The sequence below is a fragment of the Pteropus medius genome, unplaced genomic scaffold (assembly GCF_902729225.1).
Source record: "Pteropus medius unplaced genomic scaffold, Ma_sr-lr_union100, whole genome shotgun sequence".
Lineage (NCBI taxonomy): Eukaryota > Metazoa > Chordata > Mammalia > Chiroptera > Pteropodidae > Pteropus > Pteropus medius.
This window is the reverse complement of record NW_024349803.1, coordinates 6286047-6312319: the sequence shown is the minus strand read 5'-3', so window position 1 is coordinate 6312319 and position 26273 is coordinate 6286047. Positions and strand designations below refer to the sequence as shown.

Here is a 26273-nt window from a genome sequence, read left to right as displayed (position 1 = left end):
CTGTTTAGTGTTCTAATATATCATGGTAGACACTATTTCCTATACAGATATATGGATTTGTATTTTTCACTCATTATAAAAATAAAATAGAAATCATTTATAATAATAAAAATAAATACCAAAGCAAAATAGCCTAATATTTTTCTCCCATTGTTTTAGGCTTTATTATAGAGTAATAAATAGTAGGAAACAGCCAAGTTGCTAAACTATTATTATTTTCATTTATAGAGAAACTTGCCTTTTCTCTTTTCTTTTAAATGTGATTATATACTTTTTAAAATTTTTATGCAGAAAATGTCTAACATAACCTGTTCTAAAGCATACTTTTTTATTTTTAGTATGAAACTGACTAGTTCTTTAGTTAAATAATCTGTGCTTTTATTGTTTTAATTTGTTTTTAGGACTATTCTCCTAAACTTAAAAGAATGTGTGAGACAATGGGATATTTTTTCCATGCTGTATATTTTCCAATAGATATTGAAAATCAATACCTCACTGTAAGAAAATGGGAAATTGAGAAGAGTTCATTAGTTATCTTATTCATTCATTTAATTTTACCAAGGTAAGCTGAAAATTCTGTAATTTATTACAGGAGTTAGGCTTCTAACTTTTTTGCAAAGTCTCATGAGTCTGATCCATTCTTTTTAGCCATGTTTAAGAGTATTTTTGAGAGTTTTTTTATAGTAGATTAAAAATGTTACATATATATTTTAAATTTTAATACACAATTTATTATACCTACTCTCATTATCTGCTAAAAAATGAACATATTTTAATACGAAGCAGGAACAGACTATAAAAACATCCATTTTTGGAATGCTTCACTTGTTCTGAAACTGGGCCATTTCTAGCCACTTGGCATTACAGTAAACCCCCATTATTGACACTTAGGTTGATTGACTGTTTGCTGCCACAGTGCGGTGTAGTAAAAGTAATACTGATTTCCAATATAGCTTTTTATTGGAAGACTGTGAAGAAGCTTTTCTGAAAAATCCTGAAGGCAAACCACGATTAATTTATCATCGTTTGGAGGATGGGAAAGTCAGTTCTGACTCTGTCCAGCAATTGATTGATCAAGTTTCTAACCTGAACAAGACCAACAAAGCCAAGGTAAAATTCGTAAGTTCGTTTTATAAGAACTTACTTGGCAGAGGGAAGTGCTAGGCAAAGGCCATGAGGCAGAGTGAGCCTGGTATGTGTGGAGAGAGGAAGGAAGCCAGTGAAGGAAGGTTAGTAGGAGAGGTAAGAGGCTGATCATGTAGAACCTTGGAGACTGTTTTAAGGACCTTGGTCTTTTTACTTCAATTGAGATGGGAAGCCACTGGAGGACTTTAAGCCAAAAAAGAAGAAATGCTGTTCTGAGAAGGATATCTTAGTCTGCTGTGTTGAGAATCGACTGAGGTTTGGAGAGTTATGAGGGAGGGCAGAGTTGGAGACCTATTGCAGTTATCCAGGTGAGAGATGCTGGTAGATGGGACCAAGGTGATATAGAGAAGGTGATAAGAAATGGTAGGATTCTGGATAAATTTTGATAGTAGAGCCAACTGATTTCCTAACAGATTAGTTGTAGATTATGAGAGAAAGAGAGGAATAAATACCAGCATGTAGACAAAAAAATATGACCTGCGAGTAGGCAACTCAGATTCTTTTCTGGCTTTTCTTTCCAAGCTTTTTTTCTTTTCTATCTTTTTTGTTTTTTCTTTTCTATCTATTTTTGACCAAAGATAAGTGTAAGAAGAAGCTTTTTTATACTAGCCTTTTCTAAGAGCGCTAAGAAAAGCAAAAAACTGATGATGAGTGGGAAAAAGAGATTTGATCATCCCTAGATTAATGGTGAGATATATTTTAGAATGGAGGCTACAGGCTTTGCATGACTGCACATTGAGATAATTTGGTAAATGTTTATAGTTAATGTTAACAATACAATAAAAACCAACTCTAGGATTTTTTAAGTTTTTGTTTCTCTGCTCCCAGCCAGAAAATAAAATCAAATGTGAAGACAAGCATCTTTACCTCATTTAGTATTGAAAAGATAGCTTGAGACCAGCATAACATTAAACTGAAGAGCCTAAGCTAAAAAGTGCATTTTTATTCTAGTTAATCTCCAGAGCCATTTCATTCTTTGTTTTAATATTTTTATTATCAGCTTAGTCCACTAGATACCATGAGGAAAGATTAATTTATCTTTCTTATCTCTATTCTATAAATATCACTTCAAAAAAATAATGCACTGGAAGGATGAATTTATTTTATGAAAATAGGAGTAAAATAAGATCCTCTACCATAATTATAAATGTAAATAAAGGATAAACTTCCTTGCCAGTTCACTTGATATGCATTCTAAACCACTGCCTTATTCTAATCTTAAAGCATTACTCGTTTATCAGCAATACACATGTTCTTTATGGGTAGGGCCTTCATTCACCAAACTAAATGAACAGCCCATGTGGCACAGTTCCATGACATTTGTGGAACCACTGGTACCCCAAGACTACTGTTTTACATTTTGCTTTTTTGTTTTGTAGAATTAGAGCTTCGCTGGCATAGAAAATAATTTTGATGTATTTTGAAGGTTATGTATATTGAGTGGTACAGAAATATGTAAGATAAAATTTGGACACATAAGTATGGTTTTTGTTTTATTGCAGCATTGTTCACACTAAATCCCTTGCATGATCCTAGACAAGTTACTGAATTTGCCTCAGTTTCCTCTTCTATTAAATGGAGGTAATCATAGTCTTTCCTTCATGAAGTTGTTCTAAGGAGAAATGAGCTAATACCCAGAAAGTAGTTAGAGCAGTTCATGACATGTAAGCACCACCACCTCCTCCTGTTACTATTTCTTCTTTTTGTTAAACTTCCTTTTTTTCCCCCAGATCATTGATCACTTAGGAGATCCTGCAGAAGGAGTATATAAAACTTATATTTGTGTGGAGAAGATTATTAAACAGGTGAATATGCATTCCTTTTAAGATTTCATCCAAAGAATTTAAGACTTTTCCATAAAATTGGGTTTTTCAAAGAAAATCACTTGCTTGTTTTCTGAAAATAATACCCCCGGAGAGTGCCACTGCTCTGTTGGGAGTTCATCCTGTGTTGTTACTGTAGTGTTACTAGTACCATATATCTTTATCTCTCACCCATTTCACAAAACTGTTTGATGCTTCAATACCTTTTAAGTGTAAACTAGATTACAAAAGTACTAGTTAAAAAGTATTTTAGAGAAAATGTCCATTCTATTCAATAGAGAGTCTCTTCAGATTTTGCATACCCCTTGAATTTTTGTATATTAGAAAAATCCCTCTCAAATTTTTCTACCAGATTATCCCTAACAGCAGAGAGGGGTGAAATACACCTTTAGGGATCTGTGGTCATGGATCATAGAGATGTTTGAGCTGAAAATTTCTATGATGTCTCATATTATCTTGAAAATATACGTGAGTTATATATTCTGCTTGATAGTATGCCTGTTTATTTTTAATATAGAATATCATTTTTTTAGTTTTATTTTATTAGTTTCAAGTATATAGTACATTGGTTAAACATTTATATAGTTTATAAAATGATCCCCCTAATTGCTCCTTTTCTCCTCTGGCTCTCCACCTAGCTAATACAATAAATATTAACTGCATTCCCTGGGCCGTGCTCCCCATTTCTGTGACCATCTATCAACTACTAATTTGTACTTAACCCTTTACCCCATTCTCCCAGCCCCTAATCCTCTCCCTTCTGTCCATCACCAAATTGTCTTCTATATTTGTGAATCTGTTTTTGATTTGTTCTTTTTGTTCCTTAGATTCCACATATCAGTGAAATCATGTGATATTTATCTTTCTCCATCTGACTTATTTCATTCAGCATAATAACCTCTAGGTCCATCTATGTCATTGCAAATGGTAGGATTTCATTTTTTTTTAATGGCTGAGTAATATAGAAAATCATTAAAATCACATATCAGCAAAATAAAAAGAAAAATACTCCCCCCGCCCCCATCTTCGACTAAAATGGACACAAGAGGAAGATGTATCATGTTTAGCCTGAGGTCACCCATACCTGCTGACACCTCCCCCAGCTTCTGTACTTGAGAAGTAAGGAATTAGATTACTTTAAAAAATTAACTTGCATTCGAAGTATGAAGATTTGTTAAGAGATAAAGAGTGAGCCCCAAAGCATAATGTTATAACTTCTGTCAACACATTTTTAATAGTGTCAACATATAATATAAAGATTGACATTATTAATGTTGATCTTCTCAACTTTATGAACTTTAGGACCAAGATAAATAAAATAAATGGCAGCAGGTGAAAATGGACATATTTACCATCTCTACCACTTGAAGGATACATAATTTCAGTAACACAATATAAAGACTAGGTACCACAGCAAAAATATTTGATATCAAGAACCCCATCTTAGTAATTACATCCTTATAAAAATGTAAAGCAGCATATTTCTTAGGCATTTGCACAATCTTTAAAATTATTCACGAGGCAGGTATAACCAAAAATAGTGTAACATTTTTTGGAAAACTGATTCCATGGGAGTGAAATACTCCTCTAACTTTGTTTTTAATAGAAGAGAGAGGTCTTTGTTTTTATTATTTTAATATTTTTAAAGTTTATTTTTTTATTTTTATAGTTATAAATTTATTCTTGTAGGTACTATACAAAGGCCATGGTGTTGGACTTACCCTCCTCAGTAGGTGAAGCCCACTTTAGGCTTATGTGCTAACACTGCTATAAGGTCTTTATGTTCTTCATTCATTTTCATGTGCTTGCCCTTGGTGTTCAGGACATTCTAGGCTTTGAGAACACGGACCTGGACACTAAGGATTTGGGCAGTGAAGATTCTATTCCAGAAGACGATGATTTTGGTGATGTTCTGTGGGATATACATGATGAACAAGAGCAAATAGAAACTCTTCAACAGGCTTCAAATTCAGCCCATGAGTTGGGATTCGAGAAAGTAAGCATTTGGAGTATTGTTCCAACAGAGATCAGTCGCCACTTAAAGGCGGCATTATAATTATGTTTTCACCTAAATGTGGTCAGAGTTAATATTTGTGTTAATGTCTGCCCTCATGGCTTGATTATCCATGTTAAGATGTGTGCTCAGGTATGCATTATATGAAATATGTGAGATTCAAATATCCTTATGAACATCAAACATTTTTAGTTACAGATGAGGATTTATCAACCACATGTTCATTATGCTACCATCTGCAATTCACCAGACTAAGATTAGTATATCTAGGAAATTTGATAAAAATAGTAAAGCTATCTGTTTTTCCAGTTCTTGGAGGAATCAAAATATCAAACATTCACAAAACAAAGCACAGTAGTTAATGCGATAGGCAAATCACTCCTTCAACATATATCTTGTGTGTGGCCTTGTGTATGTATACCTACCTGCACACACACACACACACAGAATTGGAACTATACTAAGAATCTATGTCCAAATGCAAAACACTTGGAGTGCTTTTTTAAGTCAAGGTAAGAACTGATATTTTAAAGAATATTGCAGTAGCTGTCACTAGCAGCTATATTATTATAGGGCTTTTATAATTTATACTGTCTATGTTTATGTCCTGGTTCAACCATTTCTTAATGGGTTTTGGTCAAGTTACTTAGCTCAAAACTTAGACTTTCTTGTCTGTAAAATGAGAATAACTAATAGTACCTACCTCATACGGTTGTTGGGTGGACTAAACCAAATAATGCACCAAAAGCACTTGGCACATGATAAATGTTAAATCATTGTTATTTTATAAGAGAGGTATCGTTATCGTTATTTTATAAATGAAGAACCTAAGGTTCAAATTAGGTTTGCCTAAGAGCACACAGAGAATAGATTGCAGATCTGGGATTTGAACCAAAGTCTTCTGGCTCCAAATCCTACGTTTTTTCTTCTATGGCAAGGGTCTTAATTTGGGAACAGTGGGTCTATAAATGGACTTCAGGTGGAACCATGAACTAAATTGTTAGGATTTGCAAGGTCATAAAGCGATAAAACCTTTGCTTCTTTAGGAGCATCATTGCTCTCAGAGTTATTTGAGTTCCTGGAGAATATATTCTGTATTTAGATTTTAAAACAGAAAAAATTATTGAAAAACTATACCAGTAATCATTTATTGTAGTTGCTGGAAATTTCTGCTACCCTAAAGCTAGCTGTAAACTACTTATTACATATTCTTTTAATTCCTTAACAGTTGTCATTTAGACCACTGGTACACTTAATAAACATCTCAACCCCTAAAATAACTTTGGAATCTCCTTAATAAGTACTGAGATGTTTTAGTTTTCTGAATGTGTCCTTTTCAGATCTGGACTGGTTTTTTAGTGTCTGGGCAAAGCCTGGGAAATATGGTTCTTGGGCTTTACCTAGAGCTCACTCAGCTTCAGGAATATCTCAGGCAGTCTGTCCTAATGTGATTCTCTGCAGAAGATTGGGAGACTCTGAGGCTTAGACGAAACCTGTTATTGGTTAGACCTAGTCCCAGGAATCCCAGGAAACAGGTGGTCTCCAGGACAGGTGTTTTGACCAGGAGGTCATAGATGCCTGTGGGCACCCTCAAGGCCTTCTGTGCTACTTTGTGTGGTTTAGGGACTTCAGGGTAATACAGTGACCTCCCTACAGCATTTGCACAACATCTGAATATTGTAAAACCCCATGGGGGATCTTAAGTATTATCCTTCATTCATTATTGATAGCAGTACTATGCATAGAAGAAATTGGGGCCCATTTGTAGTTTACTAGTTTGGGCATGTTTAACCAGCCATAAAAATAAGCGATTATAAGAGTGTTGTTGACTAAAAACAGATTTTATTTCCTCATGCAGCTTTTCTCCAGTGATTTCAGAGGATAATCAGAAATTGACTCTGTTTAGTATCCTAAGAGGCATATACTTTCTCACAATTTAAATTCATTTTTGTTTCTAGTATTACCAACGTCTTAATGATCTAGTGGCAGCACCAGCACCAATTCCACCCCTTCTTGTATCTGGAGGACCAGGTTCTGGAAAGTCTCTTCTTTTATCTAAGTGGTATGATGCAGTGCAATTCAATTGTTATTGTGTCATTTGAATTACCAAATTCATTCAACGAAATGTAATATTGCATGTCTGCCTTCGTGCATTGTCTATGCTAAACATTAAAAAAGCAAAAGGAAGCGAAATTATAGATTTGTGCCCTGATGTATATACAGTTTGGATGTTAAAAGGCACAGAATCAGAAAGGAATAAGAAATATGAGCATTTGTGATTTTTCGTATAAATTATGTAGGACAGAGTTAAGGGAGCGCTTTGTAAGGGAGTGGTCAGTGTGACATGGAATTGGGTGAATTCTAGGGAGAATGTACCTTATTTCAATTATTGGCTTCATCTTAAAAATTTCTTTGAGATTTTAAATATTTGAAACAAAACAAAGACTAGAGTGAAATAAGTCATAAAGAATATCAAAATAAAAGATAACCTTAGCTATGAATGCAAACTAGTTTTTCAAATTATGAACTAAGGTTCATATAAGCTAGTTTCATTTCAGTTCATATTATTTAAAATAAGTGGTAAGAGTATCTTCTTTCATTCATAAGTATTTACATTGAAGAGTTAGCATATGTTTTTTCCTTTTTATTGCTTTTTTATTTAAAGCTATGATTGGAAAATACTATTTTTGTACTTAACAAAGAAATGTTGTTTTCCTCTAATAACATATTTGTAATTAAAAATTCATGCTCATTTTCTGATACTTTAACCTGAAATGTACACTATTTTAGTTTATATTAGTTAATACCAATTTATAATTTAAATGAATCTATAATTTTTTAACAGTGTATTTAAAAGGATCTAAAAGTGAAGTAAAAATGGGAATTTCCCATATTTATTCAAAAATGACCATGTGATTGCTGACAGGTAGCATTTGATGCTTAATGCACTGTGAATTCTTTTTTGGTTGACAGTAAATTATTTCAGTCTTATAAAAGGTCTTTTTCTTTCAGGATTCATTTACAACAGAAGAATTCCCCTAACACGCTAATTCTTTCTCATTTTGTGGGGAGGCCCATGTCAACCAGCTCAGAGTCTTCCTTGATTATTAAACGACTTACTCTAAAGGTATAATATGCTGTCTTTTTGAATTATCAGAATTTTAATTGAGATTCAGAAGTTATTGGGGCTAAGTACCAGATGATAAACCAATTTTTAATATTACCCATTTATTTTGGTTTTGCATAAGGTTAAAAATAATACTCAATGCAATCAGGTCTTGGTGAGGTTTAAATTTTGGTTTAAAATTCAGAGATAATGTTTCTACTTTAAGTTGTATGTATTCTCATCTTGTAGTTGATGCAGCACTCTTGGTCAGTATCTGCTCTGACATTGGATCCTGCTAAGCTTTTGGAAGAATTTCCACGTTGGCTAGAAAAACTCTCTGCTCGTCATCAAGGCAGCATCATCATCATTATTGATTCTATAGATCAAGTTCAGGTAGTGTTTTTACTTTATAACATTGATACACTCAGAAAGAGACAAATATATCAGTAATAACTATATAGCAGGCATTTATGTGTTTGTGAGAATAAAATGTTGATGTTGTTTCTTTTATTTCTGTTTAATGTCTAGGGAGGAAGCATGTGGATTAAAAAATGTACTGTATGCCAGTAGACACTAGTGTCTTGTTTGGAATGACCAACTGAATTTTCATGATTAGCAAAGATTGTTCATTTTGACATAGTTTTAGGGCCTGGACACTTCTTTAAGTGTCCAGAATTCAGATCAGCAACAGTAGTCTTTTTCCACTTGTTCTTTAAATATTCTGAGATACATCATCCAAAAATAAGATTTTATCCATAGTAGTGTCGAGAAACTTAATGAGAATTTTCATTTTACTTGGGGAGCTATTATTGGGTTGTTTTGAAATATTTTGAATTAATAGATTGAATTTTGTTTTTATATTTTTAAGCAAGTTGAAAAACACATGAAATGGCTGATAGATCCACTGCCAGTGAATGTAAGAGTAATTGTTTCTGTGAATGTAGAAACATGCCCTCCAGCATGGAGGTACGATGCTAACTTTAGTTCTTTCAGATTACATAAAATGTTTTAAGTACAAACAAGGAAAAGTTTTTGATATGTGTTTGTGTATTTCATATTTTTTATAGAAGTGGCAGTGAGGATGGGGAGAAGTGAACGAAATTAGCAAAAAGATATAATCTGTAAGATTTGATGGGAGGTTAAATCTGGGATGTTAAGGGAGGTGAAGGCTAAGATGGCTCCCAAGTTTCTGAATTTTCATGATCAGCAAAGATTGTTCATTTTGACATAGTTTTAGGGCCTGGACACTTCTTTAAGTGTCCAGAATTCAGATCAGCAACAATAGTCTTTTTCCACTTGTTCTTTAAATATTCTGAGATACATCATCCAAAAATAAGATTTTATCCATAATAGAAAATTCATGAATTGGAAGGAAAGCACAAAGGACAGACAGGTTTGTTTTCAGAGATGGTTAGTTTAAATTGCCAGTTACAGCTTTGAGTAGTGATGTCTACTAGGCAGTTAAATTTATAGGTGAGGAACATAGGGAGAGGGATGTGGTAGGAATAATAGACCAGACACCTGTTATCCTGAAATGCAAGCTCATTTTAACAGTCCTTAAAAAAGGGATGCAATGATTGACTTCTGTGAGACAGTGTTTCTCAACCTATATTTACCTCATTCCCTCCAAGGAGCTTTTTAAATAATTTTCTTCCTAATCACCTCCCCGCCAAGAAATGTAATACCACACATATACTATATATTAATCCATGTATATAAGTAGATATGTGTGAATAGTTGTGCTTTATACATGAAAATAATAAGATTTTTTTCCACCTCCTCCCCCAAATAAGCAATTTTCACCACCCTTCTGAGATAGCATGTTGTAGGGTGATTAAATTTCAATTGGATTACAAGTAACTTGTGGGCAAAGTCTGTCTTGTAGTATTATAGGTACTAATACTTATGTTTTGTTTTAATGATAGTACAGGACATAGAACTAGAAATATTTTACCACTTCACTATCTAATGTATATGCTATTTATTTTATGTCTTTGTTATGATTAATTGCTGAAAGAAATGATACACATCATATAATAATAAAATGAAGTAATATTATTTAATACGATCAACAGATTAGTTTTACTTATTTTATAAAGGCAATATAAAAAATTAATTCTTGTAATGGATTTTTATTTGTGTTGTCAATAGAGTACAGCTTTTGTGATATTATTAGAAGAGAATGTCATTTTTCTTTTCTTTAAATAAAAGGTTGTGGCCTACACTTCACCTTGATCCTTTAAATCCTAAAGATGCAAAATCTATTATAATTGCAGAATGCCACTCTGTAGACATTAAATTGAGTAAAGAGCAGGTAAGAGTTTTTAATTGTGCTGCTATTTTGTTACTCTCTGTCAGCTTTCTTATAAAATACCTTATATGAGACTTAAAATTCAATGTAAGAGATCTCTATTGTTATAAGGAAAATTGGAGTTTAGCAATTACTTTGTTAAATGCATTTGCTCTTAAACTAATAACAGATATAGAATAAGCAATAAAAAAGATTTTAGTCTTAAGGTTTACTTTACAATATTATATTAAGCAAGTAATTTTAAAGCAAATAAAGCATTTATATGCCAACCTCATCTTCAGTCCACCACCACACAGTGATGCTGCTGATGAAATGCTAGGAACTGTGTCATTCCTGCAGGGATACTTGTGATGGCTTGGTAGTAAAGACCACTTAATTCCAAGGTGGTTATGTATTTTTGTTTTGTTTTTTGTTAAACTGGTGCAGGAGAAGAAGCTAGAACGACACTGTCGTTCTGCTACAACCTGTAATGCCCTTTATGTCACCCTTTTCGGAAAAATGATTGCCCGGTAAGTGGTGATTACTTTACATGATCTGCTGCATGTTTTGTGTTTGCTGCAGACTGTTTCCTCACCATGCGAAACAGAGAACTGATCATTATGACAATCTCTTGGGTCATTCATATTCTGTTTATTGTAATAGTGATACTAACATCCTGTGAGAATATGACATGACTGAAGATTGATAGCCCGTGAATTATCAGCACTTGTTGAATATATTTGTGTGATATTTTTATCACACTATTCTTTTCCCTTGGGGGTTGCAAAAGAAGGCCATCTTTGCCCTAATTTAGGGCCCAGCCATGAGCGCTCATTGTCACCTGCTTGAGGCCCCCTAGCTTTGGAAAAGTGAGTAGTCAGCTAAAGCATAAAAATGTTATTGTCGATGTCTTTGAATATTAGTAGGTAGGTATGTAGGTAGGAATATTTAGTTGTCTCTGTTCTCAAATCCTGATAAACTTTTCATCTTAAAATAGATTCTTCTGTTTTAAATATCCATTACTAATTTGCTTTTAGATAAGCATAAGAAAGTTTTACTATATTTGCCTCTTCTTCAGTACTGTCTCAGCCTACTTTGCTATTCAAAACCGGAGGTTTTTAAAAAAGATTAATATATTTTTTTGGTACTCATCAAATAGATAGTAATTCTAACAGAACTCATATTCTAGACACTGAATCTAGTACTCTTGTCTCTCAATTCCACATTTTCATCTTAAGCACCAAATCTGAAATGAAAAACTTCTAAAATTATGTATTGCCGACGATATTTCCACTATTCTTTCCCATTGTCCCAAAATTGTACAGTGAATCTGGCCTCCGTGAATATCAGTAGCTTGCATAAGTACAATTCAAGAGTGTGAGTCACTTTCTATACATTTCATAATGTTTATTGAAATTATCTATTTAAGAGGGACTATGGACCTTTTTTTGGTTTTGGTTTTTTCTTTTTCACATATCTTTATATTTTAAAAAAACTGTCGGTAAATATTCTGTAATATTTTAAAACTAACCCCCCTATTTACTGATTTTTTTTTAGCCTCATGTTTTCCAAATTCTGACTCTAAAAAAAATTGAATTTGCATGGCTAACTAATCATATTTACTTATAATTATTTTCCTGCTTCTGCTATGTAGTCAGCATGCTTCTAGATGACAAGAACATTGTCTCGTTTTTCTACTAGGTGTAGTAATTGTTTGATGTATATTAAGTCCCAGTATATGCATATTGAATTGAATTAGATGGTACACTAAAATAAACTTGATGACTCTAGCAGACCCATAAAACTACCATTATCTTGTATCATGTTTTATTGAATTGTTATCAATTGCGGTATAAAAAATAGAGACCACGTTGTTTTTAATCTACCCCCAATTTTTTACAGATGTTGACAGTCTATTACAAATTAAATCTATTCTCAATTCCAACAGTACTGGGAGAGCAGGCAATTTAGATAAAATCCTTCATCAGTGTTTCCAGTGTCAAGATACTGTTTCATTATATAGACTTGTTCTGCGATCTATCCAGGAGTCCATGGCAAATGATATAGATAAAGAACTAGTGAAACAGGTAAAATATAATAAACTTATAAAAGGAAGATTATTTTGCTTTGTTAGTATTTTTATATGCATTGAAATAAATAGCAAATTTTTCCAAATTTATGTTTAAATATGTTTTAACCGTATATAAGAATGTGTGCTACCATAGTGTGCTTGTGGCCACAAGTGATACTTCAGGAAATTTGCATTTTCCTGATTATCATTGAGATTTTTAATCTTTTCATGTTTATTGGTTATTCTGTGAATTCCTTGTTTAGGTCCTTTAAACATTTTTGAGTTGTTCATCTTTTTCTTACTAATTTATAGGCATTCTTAAATATTACATACAAATCCTATGATACAGAGTTTGCAGATAAATGTCTTTTTCCGGTTTGTTTCTTATCTTTTAACTTTATGATGTCATTCATTATGCAAAGTTATTGCAATATTATTGACTATATTCCCTGTGCTGTACATTATATTCCTGTAGCTTATTAATTTTATAACTGTAAGTTTGTACCCCTTATTCCAACCTTTACCTTTTTCACCCATTGAGGATGTGGAAAAAAGGGAACTCTCATGCACTATTATTGATAGGATTGCAGATTGGTACAGCCACTATGGGATACAGTATGGAGATTCCTCAAAAAATTAAGAATAGAACTACCATAGGACTCAGTAATTCCACTCTGGGTATTTATCTGAAGAAAACTAAACACTAATTTGAACAGATACATGCCACCCATGTGTTCATTCCAGCATTATTTACAATAGCCAGGATATGGAAGCAAGGTGTTCATTGATAGATAATTGGATGAAAAAGATGTGGTACATACATACAATGGAGTATTACTCAGCAATAAAAAAGAATGGAATCTTGCCATTTGAGATAACATGGATGGACCTACAGGGTCTTATGCTAAGTGAAATAAGTCAGACATAGGCAAATAAGATGACATTTTAAAATAGTTCATTGCTATTTATTCAATTTGATTTTTAAAAATTTACATTATATTTAGCAACTTTGCTGAATATAGTTTGAACCTGAATCCATTTTCATGCTCATTTATCAACTTGGGGGTTCCTGGGGTTTTGACTTATTGTCCCGCCTCCTAGCCCACAAATATCCTTGTCTTCTCCCCATGTCTGTGGGCTGATATTTTCCTTGTGTTCCTCTTCCCTGAGGAGACAGCCCTTGGAAGGTCCTGGTGTGGGCAAGCATTCTAGTTGTATCTTCTTACCTCATACGGCTTACAGGCTCACTTTACATCCTCACTGTGGGTGTAAAAACCCAAACGCTTAAGTCACTGGGACTGCTGCCTATCTTCCATCCACACTTTCCCCAGGGACAGCAGCCCCAGCACCTAGCCCTCTGATTTTCAGTTTCCTATTTCTAGCACTGGGAGAACTTCCCTTTCTTTTCTCCCGGCTCAACTGTGCGTTAGAAATGTTTTGTTATATGTTATCTGATCTTGACAAGCTTTTGTAGTAGGAGGGTTATTTTCTTCTACCATTTTGTCAGAGTTGGAACTTTGTCATTAGTTTTAATAATACATTCCTACAGTTTTAATTTTCACTAGATTTTTTTCTATATGTGTGTTATCTTTGACATGCTAGATTTTATATATACACTATTGTAGACCTTAATAAATAGCCAGTTTTTTTAATTAGCAAAATGGATTTATTCGAGAATAGCAGAGAATTGCAACTGGGGACAAGCACACTATGGCAAAACCATAAGCAAGTCCAGATAACTAAGGAGAGGGGAGGAAACTGGGGAGAGTTGTTCTGAACAAAAGTTCATTGGAGAAGAGTTCCAGGTTGTGGCAGTTTCTCATTGGCTACAAGCAGTAGTTAGTGCATTGTTGGGGCAGGAGAGGATCCTCCTCTTATGTAGAAGCAGGAGATGAAATTCCCATGTGATTAATGTCTTTTGTTGTCAAAATAGTTCTTATCTTCCTCCTTGCTGAATATACAGGCTGCAATGAGTGGTATATGCATAAGATATTACCCCTTTGGGGCTTCCCGTCTCCATTGTAAATGAGGTTTCCTTTATTTATTTTCACTCTGCCTTATTCCTGATTAGTGTCTTTTGGGAAGTGTGTTTTATTCTAAAAAAAAATCTGTTTCTTGGTTTATTAAATCATTTGAATAAGAAGTCAATAAGCTTATGGAAATTTTATTGGCTGTTACTTACATATAGAGATACTTTATGATCATTGTTCATTTGTTTTTCTGCCTAGATTCTCTGCCTCGTAAATGTTAGTCACAATGGTGTGAGTGAATCAGAATTGATGGAACTCTATCCTGAGATGTCCTGGGCTGTCTTGACCTCCCTTATCCACAGTTTACACAAAATGTGTTTGTTGACTTATGGTTGTGGTTTGCTCAAGTTTCAGCATCTACAGGTGAATATTATTTTAATAAGGTTTTTTTGACATGTCAACATATAATTGGCTAATATTCTTATGTAATACCTTTATGAGATGGCTATTACTTTAAAAGGTAGTTTCTTTCTGGAAGAGAAAAAATATTTTTTCAAATTTTATGTTTCATTGAATTGCTGGTATGGTTATACATGTATTAAGAACTTGGACTCTGTAAGTCAGTCTGCCTCTGTTTACAACCCAGCCCTTCACAGCTTGATGGCTATGTAACCTTAGGCTTGATGGCTATGTAACCTTCTCTAATTTGGGGCAAGAACTTTGCAGTTTACCACAGGGATTGTGAAGAGTATTAATTGAGATAGTCCTTGGTCCTTGTGAGGCACTGGGCATAATGTCTGCCACATAGTAGTAAACACCTAGGAAATATTGACTAATATAATTCTTACTATCAGCAATGCCATGATTGATTTATATATGTATAAATGTATACATATATATAGTACAGATGCAAATGAAGTCTTTCATTTGAGTATGCTGTACTATATTTGTGGGGAGGAGGGGAGTGAAATGTTTGTAATTTCAGAGGCTTACCTTTCTCTTTTATTATTTATCACTTAAATATAATTTACTCTTTTTAGTACTTTTTCAATCCACATTTCTGAGATTTTTTTTATTGAAGTATACTTGACATACATTATATTAGTTTCAGGTCTACAACATAATGATTCAACTCAGAAATTTCCATTTCTGAGATTTTTAATGTGTTAACAGTTTGAATTAAATTGTGTTTTGAGTTCTTAAACTATTAGTACAGGAATTTTTATTCTTATATCAGTTAATCACATAAATACATCCTGAATTTTGAAACATTCTACTATCATTTTTATTATACAACTATAAAAAAAATTGTAAATTGTAAATTCCTTTTTACGAATTCGTGATTAGATATACAGTAACTGATGGAAAATAGACTGCAGTATTTTTTCTTTTTCTCCCTAGGCTTGGGAAACAGTGAGACTGGAGTACATGGAAGATACCACCATTATTTCTTCATATAGACAAAAGCTAATCAACTATTTCACCATGCAGCTAAGGTATTACAACTGTCCATATTGTTCATCTGTAGCTTCTGCCATATCCTCTACCTCTGGGTGCTATTTCTCTTTCTTAACTTATAACTTAATATATAAAATTTTAATGATTACCGAAAAAATTAAATGCTTTTCTATTCCATGGATGTCAAAAGAACAAAAGATGATTACATAAGTCTTAATACTATGTTAAAGATTTAAACTTAAGTAAAATCAATGCAGTATCATTTTATTACTTTATTTTATTCCAGTTAAATAGTTTAAAAATATGTGTGTGTCTGTAGATTCTTATTTGTGTGCATATTTGGGTCCATTTAGGATGGGGTTTTTGTTTGTTTGTTTGTTTTGAGTTTTGCAGGTTTATTTATTTTGAGTGCATTTCATTTTTTAAATTATTTTTATTTTTTTAATAGTTCTATTTTAGGAAAATACCTTTAAAGTTTGGTTGGTGGCCCTGAATATCACTTTATTTATTTTCAAGGACAGATGGGTAAAGTTTCTCATTTTGATAATTAAAGAATCAGAGGTATATGTTAAATATATTTTTTTTCCTTCAGCATGTGTCTGAAGGTTTTTTAAGCAATCTCATTGTACTCAGTGCTGCCCCTTCTCTTCCACTAGTCAGGACCCAGTGACTTGGAGAGGTGCAGATGAACTCCCATGGCTTTTTCAGCAGCAGGGAAACAAGCAAAAGTTGCACAATTGCCTTCTCAATCTCTTTGTGTCTCAAAACCTTTATAAAAGGTAAGCAACATTTGCAGAACACCTTTCCCCCAGAGAAACAGATTTAAACAGCCATTCAGCATAACAAACAAAAACAGCATTTTTAACTTGAAAATTAGTCCAGTTTCAGTGCTACCTGAAATATAAAACAGCATGGGAGAAATTTAAGATAGTTTGTAAATTGCCATTAGATTTATGTTTTCCAAGAGGAAGAGTAAAAAGATAAGAGTACTGCTGCTTCATAAAATCAGACCTGGACTGATCCTGAGATATCTTTATATCTTAAATTTGAATTGAAGCAAGTTTGAACCTAAATCACCCAGAGAGTTGATAACTGACTCTCAGGGCATTCAGATACCGCAGAGTGTAACCTTCAAACCAGACTGGGCTCTACAGAGAATCTAACTGGTGTTGAATTTAAAGAAAGGATTACCCTTTTTCATAAATACATTGTTTGTCTTTTCTGGTATGTTCGAATTTGCCAGTGTCAGAACCACACCTTCTTATGAACCACCTTATTAAACTTCATGAGGGGTTTTTCTGTCTTACTTAGAAATTTAGACATTTCTCGTACTAGCTGCATAATTTTTTTTTTCTCCTGAATGAAGTCTCTCAAATTTCTTTGTTGTACTTTGTAACTTATTTCCAATTTTTCATGATTCTTTTGAAATCAGAATCTACAGATGAGTAAGCTTACTTTTCTCATTCGATTTCTTGATGGAAATACAAAGTAAATATTCTGTGACAGTTTGCCTATGTTTCATTAGTTTCTTCTGTTCTAATTTCCATCATTTAAAATAGCGTGTTGAGTAAACTAAGCAGTTGATTGCATATCATGAACTGTCTAAAAAGGATTCTGATAGATTTCTATTGATGAGTAACCATAATGATACTAATAGTAATAGCCAACACTGTGGAGTACCTGCTATGTGCCATAATCTCCTTGTAGTAACACCTGAGGCAGGTAATGTCAGTGTCTCCCTTTTGCAGATGAGGGTGTTGAGGTTTTAGAGGTCAGACAACATGTTTACGATCATACAGTTAGGAAGTAGTGGACACATGATAGTCCAAGCCCACAGTCTTACCTCATTGCACTACACTTGCCTACTAATAAGTTGTTCATATGAATTCTGATATGAAGTCTGGCATTTTCACTTGATAGTGGGTTTTAAAGTTTGTTTTTCATGAATTACTGTTATTTGTTGGACAGAGGACACTTTGCTGAGTTGCTGAGCTACTGGCAGTTTGTTGGCAAAGACAAAAGTGCGATGGCAGCAGAATACTTTGATTCTCTGAAGCAGTATGAGAAAAACTGTGAAGGCGAGGAGAACATGATTTGCTTAGCAGATCTTTATGAAACCCTGGGGCGATTTCTCAAGGACCTCGGCCTACTCAGTCAGGTAATGCCAGCCGGAATCAGAGCCAGTGTGGGTTTTTCATGTTTGCTCTGTTTCCTAGGAGTTAGTGCAACTTATATTTGCTGTGCTAATCAGATGGTACATCTTACAGCCTTTCACTCACTTTAATTGGTCTTTAATCTTTTTTTCCCCAGGCTGTGGTGCCTTTGCAGAGGTCTCTAGAAATTCGAGAAACGGCTTTAGATCCAGATCACCCACGAGTAGCTCAGTCCCTCCACCAATTGGCAAGTGTGTACGTGCAGTGGAAGAAGTTTGGCAATGCAGAACAACTGTATAAACAGGCATTGGAAATCTCTGAAAATGCATTTGGTACAGACCATCCACAAATTGCTCGTGAACTCGAGGCACTTGCAACTTTGTACCAGAAACAAAATAAGTAAGATTTAGGTCACTAATACTCTGGTTTTATGACCGGGAGTTACAATTCTTAACTGCAATCATTTGGCAGGCTTTGTTTTGTAACTGTGCGCTCGCCCTTATTCTATATTCTTTGAATGCACCATGTTCAAATATGATTTCTCGGTCTGGGTCGTCATGGGCCAAACAGAAAATAAAACTGTAAGATTCATCTCTGTCTGAAGGTGCGTGGAGGATAGAGCGTGGATGGACTTCGGAGTCATATGGTTGGGTTAGAATCCGAGTTCCTTCACTGACTAGCTTTGTAACATTGAGTGCATTACTAATATAGGGGGCTGCAAATCATTGCCCACAGCCCAAGTCCAGATGCCCTTCTATTTTGTAAACACAGTATTATTGGAACACAGCTACATTTTTCTCATTTACATATGGTCTATGGTCACTTCCGTGTTTTGTCAGTAGAGTTCATTCAGTAGTTGTGACAGAGACTACATGGCCCACGAAGCCTACAATACTTAATATTTAGAGCTTTATAGAAAAAGTTTGTTGGTCCCTGGTAAAATAAAAGTGTCTCTTATCTGTTAGGCAGCCACTGAATTACATTTTTTCCTCTATCAGAAATCATTTCTTTCACCTCATCATAAATGATGCCTATTGGAATATTTTTCTTTTAACTTTTAGAAGTATTGTTTCACACACATTTTGTATGAATTTCGCATTTATATTTGACCAAAAATTAGCCTTTATAGATGATGATATATCAAACTAAAATTTTACACTTTCATTTAGTTAGGTTCTCTTTTGGAGATTCAAAGTGAGTCGAATCAGTTAAAAATCTGTTAAATGTCTGCTTGGAGGACTAGATTTGTTTTGTTAAATTTTGTTTTATGAAGGGTTTTGTTAAAGATTTTTAATTCCATATTGACTATCACTTCTAGAAATAATGCTGTTTTTAATAGCCAAGAAAGTTTTTCTACTAGGAGAGCTTTCATTTCACTGAAGTATGATACTTTGGACATGTCTCTTTTGTTTGACTTACTTTACTTTTTTTTTTAAAGATATGAACAAGCTGAACATTTTAGGAAAAAATCTTTTAAAATTCGTCAGAAAGCTACAAGGAGAAAAGGCAACTTGGTAATGAGAGATTTCTTTTGTGTTATGTTTTAAACCAAAGAGAAAAAGAGAAATTCTGAATATCATAATATAGATACATAACCCTTACATGTTTAAGTACTTTAGATTTTAAAATGACTTCTAGAGAAGTACTGATTAAAATATTCTTATTTGTAATATGTGTTTAAATATTAGTATTACTGGGAAGAACAACTTAGTAGACTCTTAAAAAGTGGAACTATATTTCGTGGTAATCATTTTTCAATATATATGTAGATCAAACCATCATGTGTACACCTTAACCTTACACAATGTTATATGTCAGTTATATCAATAAATCTGGGACTTGTTATTTAATTTTTGAAAAGTTAAACAAGTTCATTTGAAAGTTAAATTTTGGAAGATGGACTTTAAAGCTGCTTCAGTTCTTTAAAAGATTGGAAAAAGGACTAAAAGAAATTTAGTTAACATTTTATGTTAGAATTAAATGCCAATAAGTTCTTACCCTTAAGCACACAAAAAAAATTATTTTCACATTTCTAAGCTGCTGACAAAATCTAAATATAGCATGTTTGTTTTAACTTGAAGTGCTATGAGCAGTTTTTTATTGAAATATATTTGATATATAACTGTAAATTTAAGGTGTGCAAGATGTTGATCTGATACATTTATATATTGTAATATGATTGCCACTGAAGTGATAGTTAGCACCTCTATCACATCACATAATTATTATTTCTTTTTTGTGGTGGGAATAATTAAGACCTAGTCTCTTAGCCAGTTTGATGGTTATAATACAATATCAATATTGTCTGTATTCATTATACTGTGTATTCGGTCTTCAAGACTTATTTGTCTTCTAGTTGCAAATGCTATGTGCAATTTAAATGCATGATGTTTAAGTGTTCAGTAGTGCAGTTGGTAAATATCTGCACGTTAATTCTGCTTCCTGATTTTTTCAAAGCACTTTAAGATTCACTTCACTTTGCTAAAATATGTCATAATCATTTTCATAGTTTTTAATGAATTTTGGAATGTGATGCCATGTGGAAATATGCATATTTTCAACAACTGTGAAATTAATTTGCTGTAATGCTTAAAATAATTATAATCTACCTTAAAGGGAGGGAACAAAAGGTGAAAAGAGTTTTTAGGACCTCAATATATTGTTTCAGAATCAAAGATTGTACTTACTCTTGGTGATTGCTATGAATTTTTTGTTTGCTCCAGTATGGATTTGCCCTTTTGCGTAGACGGGCCCTGCAGTTAGAAGAGCTTACGTTAGGTAAGGACACACCTGACAATGCTCGGACCCTCAATGAACTGGGTGTTCTCTACTACCTTCAGAATAACTTGGAGTGAGTACCATGGTATTACTAGTGAAAACAAGTATCTATTTTGTCTCCTAGGTGCAAAGTTGTTTCACGTTTCTATCATGTCAAGCTAGAAGAAACTGATAGAAACTATGCCAAATTTCATGTATATGTTATGAACATAGCCACACTTAACAAAGACCATGGCATTTTTTTTTTTTTTAAATGTTTCCTTTTACATCATTTTTTTGGTAACTGCAAAGTTATTCTGTAGTTTCCCTGGTATGTTATATATGGTTAGGAAAAGTGAGTTTGTATAGATATTGTACATGAGACATTGCAGGAAAAGAAACTTGGGACTAAAGGAGAATGAAGAAAAGAATGTAGATGGGTGCTGGTTTCAGTCTTCATTTTAATTGGACACAGAAGACTCAAAATGGCATTAATATTTATACTTTCTGAAAAAAGTTTTGTGGCTTCTTTGGATGTCAGAAAAACATAACAAATTTAATACTTTAGATATCAAAAAAATGTAGAAAATTTTTAGTCTTATTTCACAAAAAGTTTATTTAAAATTATTTAGTACTCACCCAAAGGGAGGAGTGAATACCAAAATCTTTTGAGTTAGGTCTAATAATTTTAAAGGTATAAAAAGTTTGTTTTGGAAAATATTTATGGTTTTGTCTTTTAGGAGAAGTGAAGTGGAGAATTGAGGCAATCATCCAGATACTTTAGGCCCTCACACCATCAGGAAAGCATTTTTAATTTTTGGAAAAGAGCTAGAAGGGAAGAGAGTATGGGAAGAGGGAGAGAGAAGATTTTGAGCTGAATCCTTCATTTTAACAATCTTGGATTTAAGAATAAAGAGGCCTCAGTTCTCCATCTAACTAGGGCTAGGGATCCTGACTTCTAGAGAATAAACTGTTTAAACCATTTTTGGCTTTTATTCATAGTACAGCTGACCAGTTTCTGAAGCGTTCCTTAGAAATGAGGGAGCGAGTTCTAGGACCAGATCACCCTGACTGTGCCCAGTCTTTGAATAATCTGGCAGCTCTATGCAATGAAAAGAAACAGTATGAAAAAGCAGAAGAACTATATGAACGAGCTTTAGACATTCGGAGACGAGCATTAGCTCCTGATCATCCTTCTTTGGCTTATACAGTGAAGCACCTTGCGATCTTATATAAGAAGATGGTAAGTAATCTTTGGCATGCTTACATGTGTTTTATAATATGCCAGTTAAACCGTACTTGCTATCAGCAAAATCATTTATCTTCTAGTGGTTAGATTCTTTTTTTCTTTTTCAATTACAGTTGACCTTCAGTACTATTTTATATTAGTTTCAGGTATACAGCATAGTGGTATTTGTATGATTTACAAAGTGATCCTCCCAATTAGTCTAGTTTCCACTTGACAACGTACCTAGGTATTACAATATTATTTACTCTATTCCCTATGCTGTATTTCACATCCCCACGACGATTTTATAACTACCAATTTGTACATCTTAAGTTCTTCTCCTTTTTCACTTAGCTCCTCAACCCCTTTCCATCAATTTGTTCTCTGTATCTGTGAGTGTCTGTTTTGTTTATTTTTTTCTTTAGATTCCACATATAAGTGTGATCATATGGTATTTGTCTTTGCCTGATTTATTTAACTTAGCATAATATGTTTTAGGTCTATCCATGTTGTCGCAAATGGTAAGATTTCATTCTCTCTTAAGGCTGAGTAATATTCCATTGTATACATGTACCACCCCTTCTTTATCTAATCGTCTATAGATGGGCACTTGGGTTATTTCCATATCTTGGATATTATAAATAATGCTGCAGTGAACATAGGCTGCATATATCTTTCCAAATTAGTGTTTTGGATTTCTTTGGATAAATACCTAGAGGCGGAATTGCTAGGTCTATTTTTAATTACTTAGGGAAACTCCATACTGTTTTCCATAGTGTCTGTACAAATTTGCAATCCCACCAACAGTGCACAAGGGTTTCCTTTTCTCTCTCGCTATTTTCTATGAGCTTTTAAATCATGATTTAGTTTTTTTTAACAAATAGCTGAGTAGAGCATTTAAAAATATTATTTCAAATATTAATCAAAAATATTATTGTTTGATTTTGTTAAAATACATTCTAAGTATAAATGCATTCATTAGCATTCCAATTAAACATATTCTTATATTACATTTCAAAAGTTCTAAAATTCAACCAGTATTAAGTTTGCTCTTAAATTACCATAAACATAACAAATCACCCAATTGTGAGGGCTGAAGGAGTTTTTATTGATGAAGTGAGCATTTTAATTTTACTCTTTGTCCACATTTAAATGTAACCTATTCCTTGCCGTAAGGTTCTAGCCAGTGATACTTGGAACTTTTATAGTTCTTCTAGCCAGTGATACTTGGAACTTTTATAGTTCTTCTCCAGAAAAAATGCCAGAGAAGCTTGCTTTCATTTAGTTCAGTTACAGAGTTGTGTGGACTGTCTCTGGACTTTGTTTGGGAGACTACTTTGCTGATCATCCTGATATTGAAGTTGCTGTTTTAGTAAGAAGGCTCCATTGTTGCTATTTCTCCCCAACAAATGGAAAGGAAGTAATTGGAAAAGTCTGGAATGGATTTGATGGGAAATGAGATTTTATTTCAATGTCTTCTCTAAGTCATCTATAGAAGCAAACATATTTTAACTGACATGTTTTTACTTTACCAGAAACAGTAATAATGGGTGATCCTGAAAGGCTTTCTGAATTATTAAAGAAAATGTTCTTATATTCAGTATAGCATTTTTACATATTCTGTTAGGTTTCAGTTATCTATAAACTTAACCAATAAACTGGAAGGAAACGCTTCTGAATTTTTTCCCTCAAAATATGAAATTTTATTTATAAATAAATAAGCTCTGATCAGATAGTATTTAGTGCTTTAATATTTTTGTCAGATTTCACTTTTGTGTTTTAGGAGAAACTTGACAAAGCTGTACCTTTGTATGAACTGGCTGTTGAAATCCGGCAGAAATCCTTTGGCCCAAAGCACCCTAGTGTAGCTACTGCCTTGGTGAACTTAGCTGTTCTCTATAGCCAAATGGTAAGTACTCACACTTTAACTCTTTATAAATGAATGGTTTTAAGATATGAAATAATAGGTTAACATGAATTAGGTGTGGCACAGTGAAAATAATTCAAGGGAATTTAAGATTGTCTCCTTATGCTTCCTTTAGTACTTGAGAAATTATTGAAGTTATACTTGTAACATAGTCCCTTCCCCTTACTGTAAAACATGAGCGAGTGTTTAGTTCATTGCACAGGCTTAGTTTTTTTAAATTCTGGAAACTCCCTACATCTTTGTATCTAGTATGTCTTTAAGCTGTGACATTTGCCTGTGATAGGTGAGAAACAGGTGTGGTAGCCACAGGACAATAAAGAACAGGTTTGTGCTTATATAGTTGGATTAAAGTCAGTGGTTACCAAGCCAGGTCTAAAACAGGCTTCTGGCCTTCTATTATAATGCTTTTCCTATTATGATTATTCATAAATTAATCTATTTATCTACATCTCTAAGGGGGATGTTAACATTTTTAAAGTGCTTACCCAAGTTGGTCAGCTTAGTCTAGAATACGCTAATAGTAATATCAGAAACCTATTGTGTTTAAGTGAGTGTTGTTACTTTTTTTTAATAAGAAAAAACACATCGAAGCCTTGCCATTATATGAAAGAGCATTAAAGATTTACGAAGACAGCCTGGGTCATATGCATCCTCGAGTTGGAGAAACATTAAAAAATTTAGCTGTGCTTAGGTAAGAATTTTTTCACTTTCCTCATACAGCCAAACTCTGTTTGAGAACCTTTAATTTGACTTATCATGGAACATCAAAAAATACTTATTGTTAAATATGGTTTTTCTTGGAAAAGGGGTAGGGTTGTTTTTGGTGACCTATTTCGAGATATGGTAGTAGTATCTAGAAGCAAAATGAAGGCTGCACAATCTATTTAGTAAAGCATTATATTGTGACAAATAGTGAAGGATGGTTTATATTTGCAACCAACTGGCTCTGGGGTAATAGGGGCCATCTGCTGTCCTCAGAGCTAATTTACCATTAAATACATGTTGACTTTTGCTTTGTGTTTGTTTAACTCAGGATGCAGAGAATACCTACCTTCCCTTAGGAATTTTACTGTATCCATTATAACACGATATTAATGGTGTCCATATAGACACTGAAGTGTTCCTTAGCAGTACAAATAAAAAGGAAAAGAGTTTGGGTATTCCGTTTTTCCGGGCTGCCTGAGTGAATGCACTGAAAAAAATGAGCGATTTTTCACAAGTTAATTTTTTGTATCTTGTAAGGTTATTTAGAATTGTTAAAAGGTTATTTCTCGTATTAAGAATTTTTTTCTCTCAAAGCTATGAAGAAGGGAATTTTGAAAAAGCTGCTGAACTATACAAAAGGGCGATGGAAATAAAAGAAGCAGAAACCTCACTTTTGGGTGGAAAAGCTCCTTCCAGACACTCATCAAGTGGAGACACATTTAGTTTAAAAACCCATTCTCCTAATGTTTTCCTTCATCAAGGACAAAGGTAGTAACAGCAGTTACAATTCATTACAATTGCACCTTAGGATAAAATAATTAAGAAACACTTGGAACATTAGAATTTAAAACTTACAAAAAATGTTTTTAAGAAAATTTACTTTTGTGATTTAGCTGACATTTGTATGAAATCGTATTGGACTACACTGAGGTTCGAGCCATGATTATGTCAATGTCATTTAAAGGAATTAACTTCCCTATTGTATGGGATCCAAGGGTGTAAGCACATTAGAATCCTAAGATGACATGAATAGATTGGTCTCCGTTCAGCAAGAGCTGGCAGAGCAGTTAAGGAGGTCAAGACTTCCATGATTCTTTTCATCTCTCAAAACCTTCTTTAACCTCCCTGTTCCTTGTTTTGCTTTTGAACAGTAGTCCGGTCCAATTCTCTACCTCAAAGAAGTTTCAAGGAATACTGGGATGTTTATGAAAAGTATGAATTGTCTTCTATAAAATTAACTAGTAACAGTAATCTCTGATTGCTACATTTTATTCTACCTTTTCCTTGAGCAGAATGGGCCAAACCCTCTCTCCTTTCCATGCTCTCTACACAATATGTTGTTATACTATGTAGTATATGTTGACATAATATGAAGTTATTAATGCAGTAACAGGTCAAGCTCATTGGCATTCAAAATGGAGACATGACATATATTCTGATTTTTCTTAAATGTCCTAAATGTCTTCATTTATCTCAAACTCAAATTACTCTGTCATTTTATACTGAAAATTAAATATTTTGATTTTATAAATATTGCCGCATTTTGGATACTGTTTTGTACCATTTATGTATTAATATATAATAAAATCTTCAATTTTAATGCTTGTAAGAGTCCAACATGTATT

The 26273-nt window shown here is 33.5% G+C and overlaps 1 protein-coding gene across 2 annotated transcripts in view; it reads left to right on the top strand.

Annotated features, from left to right (window-relative positions):
• Positions 1 to 26254, top strand: part of NPHP3 (nephrocystin 3) — a 33443-nt gene extending 7189 nt beyond the window's left edge. Inside the window, exons 6-27 of one of the 2 annotated variants that reach the window (XM_039837145.1) lie at positions 402 to 562; positions 954 to 1110; positions 2877 to 2951; positions 4792 to 4965; positions 6942 to 7045; positions 7996 to 8110; positions 8339 to 8482; positions 8958 to 9055; positions 10301 to 10403; positions 10821 to 10909; positions 12328 to 12466; positions 14679 to 14843; positions 15822 to 15916; positions 16535 to 16657; positions 17847 to 18036; positions 18189 to 18430; positions 19470 to 19545; positions 20755 to 20882; positions 21791 to 22031; positions 23800 to 23925; positions 24519 to 24634; positions 25243 to 26254. In XM_039837145.1, coding sequence (XP_039693079.1) covers positions 402 to 562; positions 954 to 1110; positions 2877 to 2951; positions 4792 to 4965; positions 6942 to 7045; positions 7996 to 8110; positions 8339 to 8482; positions 8958 to 9055; positions 10301 to 10403; positions 10821 to 10909; positions 12328 to 12466; positions 14679 to 14843; positions 15822 to 15916; positions 16535 to 16657; positions 17847 to 18036; positions 18189 to 18430; positions 19470 to 19545; positions 20755 to 20882; positions 21791 to 22031; positions 23800 to 23925; positions 24519 to 24634; positions 25243 to 25420 — 3039 coding nt within the window. In that variant the 3' untranslated portion in view covers positions 25421 to 26254. The remainder of the gene's footprint in view (positions 1 to 401; positions 563 to 953; positions 1111 to 2876; positions 2952 to 4791; positions 4966 to 6941; positions 7046 to 7995; positions 8111 to 8338; positions 8483 to 8957; positions 9056 to 10300; positions 10404 to 10820; positions 10910 to 12327; positions 12467 to 14678; positions 14844 to 15821; positions 15917 to 16534; positions 16658 to 17846; positions 18037 to 18188; positions 18431 to 19469; positions 19546 to 20754; positions 20883 to 21790; positions 22032 to 23799; positions 23926 to 24518; positions 24635 to 25242) is intronic. The other variant, XM_039837146.1, reaches the window with a different exon arrangement.
• Positions 26255 to 26273: the final 19 nt, after the last annotated feature.